Source organism: Thermobia domestica, chromosome 7, assembly GCF_964235325.1.
Source record: "Thermobia domestica chromosome 7, izTheDome1.hap1.1, whole genome shotgun sequence".
NCBI classification, from domain to species: domain Eukaryota; kingdom Metazoa; phylum Arthropoda; class Insecta; order Zygentoma; family Lepismatidae; genus Thermobia; species Thermobia domestica.
This window is the reverse complement of record NC_137460.1, coordinates 284,471,920-284,476,809: the sequence shown is the minus strand read 5'-3', so window position 1 is coordinate 284,476,809 and position 4,890 is coordinate 284,471,920. Positions and strand designations below refer to the sequence as shown.

The window sequence follows — 4,890 nt, the reverse complement described above, 5'->3', positions numbered from 1 at the left end:
TTAGAATGGAATTATAACGTATGAACAATTCAACCAATCAGAACTGCGAAATTTCTCCGGTTGTGGATTCTCGGGCGTGAAAAAAATATGCATCCGGGTTCCATTTCACTTTCCTCCGGCTGCTACAAACAAACAAACAATTGCCTAGAGAGCGATCGTGGCTAAGGAAATAAGGATCTGCAGAAGAAGATGATTTTAAATATAAAGTTGCTTTTGTGAACGTTCTTGTAAGTCATTTCATTAAGACTGGCAACTTAAAATATAAGGGAAGTATAAAAACAGTGTTATATTCTTATTATATTTCAATTCACAATGGCTGGTGAGGCGTCTGTTAAGTTAGAATTGATGTGCAAAGAAGAAATTGCTTTTGACTTACCTCAGGAAGATCCACTCGAAGGGAAAGGGTGGACATACGAACTGATGACTGACAAGAAAGAGTTAATATTATCCACAACGGAAAGAGAGGAAACAATGGACAAGGATACAGCTATGTGTTCTTTGGATGTGAAACTAAACGGTGATAGGGTGAAATCAGAATTAGCAGTAGAAGAAGATCCTGAATTTGAAATGGTTCAGGAGACTTGCGCGTCGTACTCTAATGACTTCCAACAATTAACAACAAAAAGTTTAAATTCACTTCGCCCAGAAAGGTAATGTTCAATTTTTCATATACTAATTGGCTCAGATTGATAATACGGTTACATGCGTTCGGATAGTTTGTTGGTTAAAAGCAATTTTTCACGAGAAATATTTAGGTATGGGAGATATTTCGAACGTAAGTTAGTAACCTACAATTAGGAAATTGCAAGGCACAGATAGACAAGCTGTATACAAAATAAAAATGAGATCGATACGACTCATACAAATCTTATGTAGTTTAGATCTTGATAAACTAATTATTTCTTTATTATTGATCACACACTTATCACTAATTGTTGCACATATTTAAAATATGGGTGCTCGACAATATTGTTTTATTTATATAGAGACTTATGTAAAATAAGAAATCGTGAGAATGGTATTTATCCTAATATTTTGCAAAGTTAAACGTGGTATGTATTATATTGGAGCAAGAACTATTTAGAATTTAGCTCAAATGTGTGTAGCCTCATTTTTCCGGAGGTGTTCGAGAGACATTTTAGGAAAGAATATTTTAACCATCAAAAGATGTTTGTTAATTGCAGAGGTCCACACATCAAACCATTTCATAGCTTCACTCATTTCTTTCAAGGAAGTCGACTTTTTACATTCCCAGGAATCATTTCTAGAGTATGGACCAAAATTTCTGAATATATACTCTAAGGGCTTAGTGAACGTACATGATATGAAAATTATTGTACAAACAACGCTAACCAGCATGTGCTAGATGGCCGGTAAAAATAAGATTGCTATGCAGATTAGGGCATTACGCAGAATGTTGGTAAACGAGGATAGCGCAAAATTCTTTATTTAGGATAAACTTACATGTCTTAGGTGTTGAATGTGTTCTTGTACGTTCCTAAGTATTTTATAGGTAACATCCTGAAAGGCTTTCTGTGCTTGTATATTTGTGTTCCAAATTAACACAATATATTAGGGACGTAATTCCTTAGTCATATGAATTCCTTCCTCCCCAAACGTTTTTCTAGTTTTGTGTCATGATTTGCCACATTGAATTTTGATATTTCATTTCGCTTACAGTGGTAACTAGCTACCGTAACACGGGGTTACTTTGCACATTGGGCATTACTTCCCACAAAATATGAAAAGAGATTCAGTCATCTGTTAGTAAAACCCTGAACTGTAAGCAGATTGGTGGTAGTTCATATTTTTCCCACTGGGTGTGTCTGTACAGTCATATGGTACTATGTTACCGTGGTGTCACATATTCTGTCTGCTTGTATGTGTGGAATGCGGTGAGCGGGTAATTGAATTTTGGAAATTTTGGACACTCATTTACTGCACCCCTTAGTATTATTCAATTTGTTTCAATCTTTAACTTTAAACAGAGGCGGTACAGAGGGATAAAAAGTAAAAATGGGATATTTCTTAACAGAAAATCCCTTTTCTCGTGATTTTCCAGCCCCGATAGCCTACACAATGGAGACATTTGAATGTTACCGTTTGAAACTTTGTTTTATTCCGAAGAGAATAATGTACAAATCATGATTCTAGGATAAATAAGAATGAGTAAATTTTTATATTATATCCGGGTCATCTGGGGTATTGTGGGGATGTTCTTAGCTCATTGTTAAATATTTTTCCCGCCCTTACTATTCAAGATAGAAGCTTGAAATTTTGTACAGACATTTAGTACACTCTTAGTATTTCCCAGTTGATTTTGAGATCTGTACGTTAACATAGGGGAGTCCAGAGGGGATCAAAATTAAAAAAGAACAGAAAAGATCCCGTCTCAAAATTTTCCGCTTCAGGGACATGATAGGGAAAATGTGAATGTTATCGTTTTAAAGGCTGTTCTATTCTGAAGAGAAGGTGGTATGAACCATGATCCTAGGATAAATATGAATGATGCTTGACGGAAAGTCTATAATTTACACCCCCCCAAAAAAAACATATTTTAAAATTGTTAAAAAACAATGTTTGGGATTGATATAGGTTAACGATTGGGGATTAATTCAAAATTGAATCCCAATACTTTCACTTAAATGGCATAATTAACATTTAATACTAATTCCTAATACTTTTTCTTCAGTTCGCGACTTGTATTATACGAGGAGAAAGATTTGATTTAAATTTTAAAAAAATCATCACAAATGTTTTTTAAAAAAATCATGATTTTTTTCCACCCTGATGAAGATTAAACTTTCTTTAGGCACCTACAGAAGTAAAAATATTCGCTTTTAGCAATTTTTCTATGGATTAGTTCCAGGAAACAACAAAATTGCCAAATAGGGTCAAAATTTCTAATAAACTGACGTATTACGGTTTGATAAAGTACAACTTTGTTGAAATAGCAACACTGTTAGTCTAGTAGTATTGAATAACATGTCAAAAATAGGTTCCCCCTGCCGATATTTTAATGGTGCAAAATGTCAGGGTTTTATATTTATTAGTTAGAAGTTACAAAGGCGTATCAAGACAAATGGTCCACCTGTATACCGCCCAACTCAATGCTGAAACGGTACGTTCCCGATTCCTGAATATTTACATAGGAGTGCCGAATCAAATTGGTAAAGCTTACATCCAGTTGTTTCATACTAGGAAATCAGATTATGATTATTGTAATTTAGTAGGCACACCAACCGAAATAAGAACTTTCTATGGATACTGTGCTGTAAGTGCGTTACTTTTTAAAGGACACCCCCTCCCGGTGAAACTGGAAGTGGGGGATCATCTTTTTTGCCTTTTTTCGTCATAAGGTAATAATATGAGCTAAAATAAAAAAGATTAAAACAATAAATAGTAGAATTTTTTTCAGGCATAACTGGGTTAATACAGTTTCCATACATTTTGCTAAACTTTTCCGACGGTGGAAATTAATATCTAATAGAGTGCTCTTTTGTATGCAATCACTCAAATGAAGAATAAATTTACTGTTTTTGGCCTACCTATGCTGCGTCTTTACCATTTCAGGATTGTAAGCATGCAACCATACAAGGTGCATAATTTACTTAATGAATGTAGTGTGCATCCTTTAAATGGGATAGAGAATTTTTAACCGTTCAGAAACACTTGCTAATGTTGAAAGACTATTTTGTGAAGAAAAAAAAAAAAAAAAAAAGATAAACGTAAGTATGCAGTCATAGAATAAGACAGTAGGGAACATGCCGTGAATACTTGTTCGCAGGGTTGGCTGGTTTAAACCACAAACCAAACAACGAAACATGTTTGTAAAATCTTGATGAATACACAATTGTGGGTTATCACGATTCACTCCCGTATATTTTTAGTATTATATTCAGATCTAAATTCCCCATTCATTACTCAGAGATTATATTACAAAAGCATCTTTTTCTTTATAAGTTTATGAATATTTCTTTTGTGATTTTTTATAGTTGTATATTGCATTATTGTTATGCAATTGCAAAGAAAAACTCTAAATATTATTTCGGTGCTTGAGGTCCCTGGTTCGATCCCAGCTCACGCCGTGTGGAATTTGTGGTGGACAAACACCATGCTCGTGGGTTTTCTCGGGGTTCTCCCATCTCATCCCACTTTCTTCATTTCACTCATCACCATGTCCTTTAGCCTAACCGGCATACACGTGGGACGTAAAACTTGAAGATTTCATTTCATTTCAAAATACAGCGAAATGCCGTACTTTTTTGGGAGGAGGGGGTCATACAAACCCCACAAGAGGCATTTATTAAAATCAGAAGTATCTTTGGTATCTATTTATGTATAAATGGGACAGAGCCAAAGTGGACTCAAACAATCCTTATCTTTATTTACTTTTCTTACTCATATGTAAATTAAGTCGTCGTATTTCTTTAACTTGTACTAATAAAGGTCGTAGCGAACTAACTTAGACTGAAATAGTTCTGTACTCTGCACTATTTTGAAATTGTACATATAATTCTGTATAATGGTTTCACTTGTGTAACTGTTTATCTTTAGTCCTTCCGAAATGACTCTTGGTAGTTATATTAACAAGCAGGGTTGGCAAAAACCATGGTTTTTATTGAAAAAACAATTTTTTTTTGTTTAAACTTTTTTTTTTTTTTTTTTTTTTTGTCGGCAGACGTATCGCATTTGTGGCCAATTAGTCCCGGTTTCGAGTTAAAATGGAGGGTTAAGTTTAGAGTTACCCCTCCGCTTTTTATAAAAATCAGGAAAATTTACAGGAGAAATGAGGTAAGAAATGATAATTTAAAGATTTTATTTGATGTTTAGGAATGTAAGTTCGGCAGCAGAGTTATGTTTAATGCGAGAAAAGATATGTGGAAGTTA

The 4,890-nt window shown here is 34.2% G+C and overlaps 1 protein-coding gene across 1 annotated transcript; it reads left to right on the top strand.

Annotated features, from left to right (window-relative positions):
* On the top strand, positions 1 to 4,890 carry LOC145689088 (uncharacterized). Its single transcript, XM_081763217.1, has 2 exons — positions 1 to 650; positions 4,682 to 4,890. The coding sequence occupies exons 1-2, from the start codon at positions 313 to 315 to the stop codon at positions 4,704 to 4,706; spliced, it is 363 nt and encodes a 120-aa protein (XP_081619343.1). The 5' UTR covers positions 1 to 312; the 3' UTR covers positions 4,707 to 4,890.

Bases quoted from the DNA above. Each gene is read 5' to 3' on its own strand.
- LOC145689088 (XM_081763217.1), top strand. From the start codon at position 313: ATGGCTGGTGAGGCGTCTGTTAAGTTAGAATTGATGTGCAAAGAAGAA. The intron at 651-4,681 runs GTAATGTTCAAT...TTTTGTCGGCAG, and splicing joins AATTCACTTCGCCCAGAAAG to ACGTATCGCATTTGTGGCCA.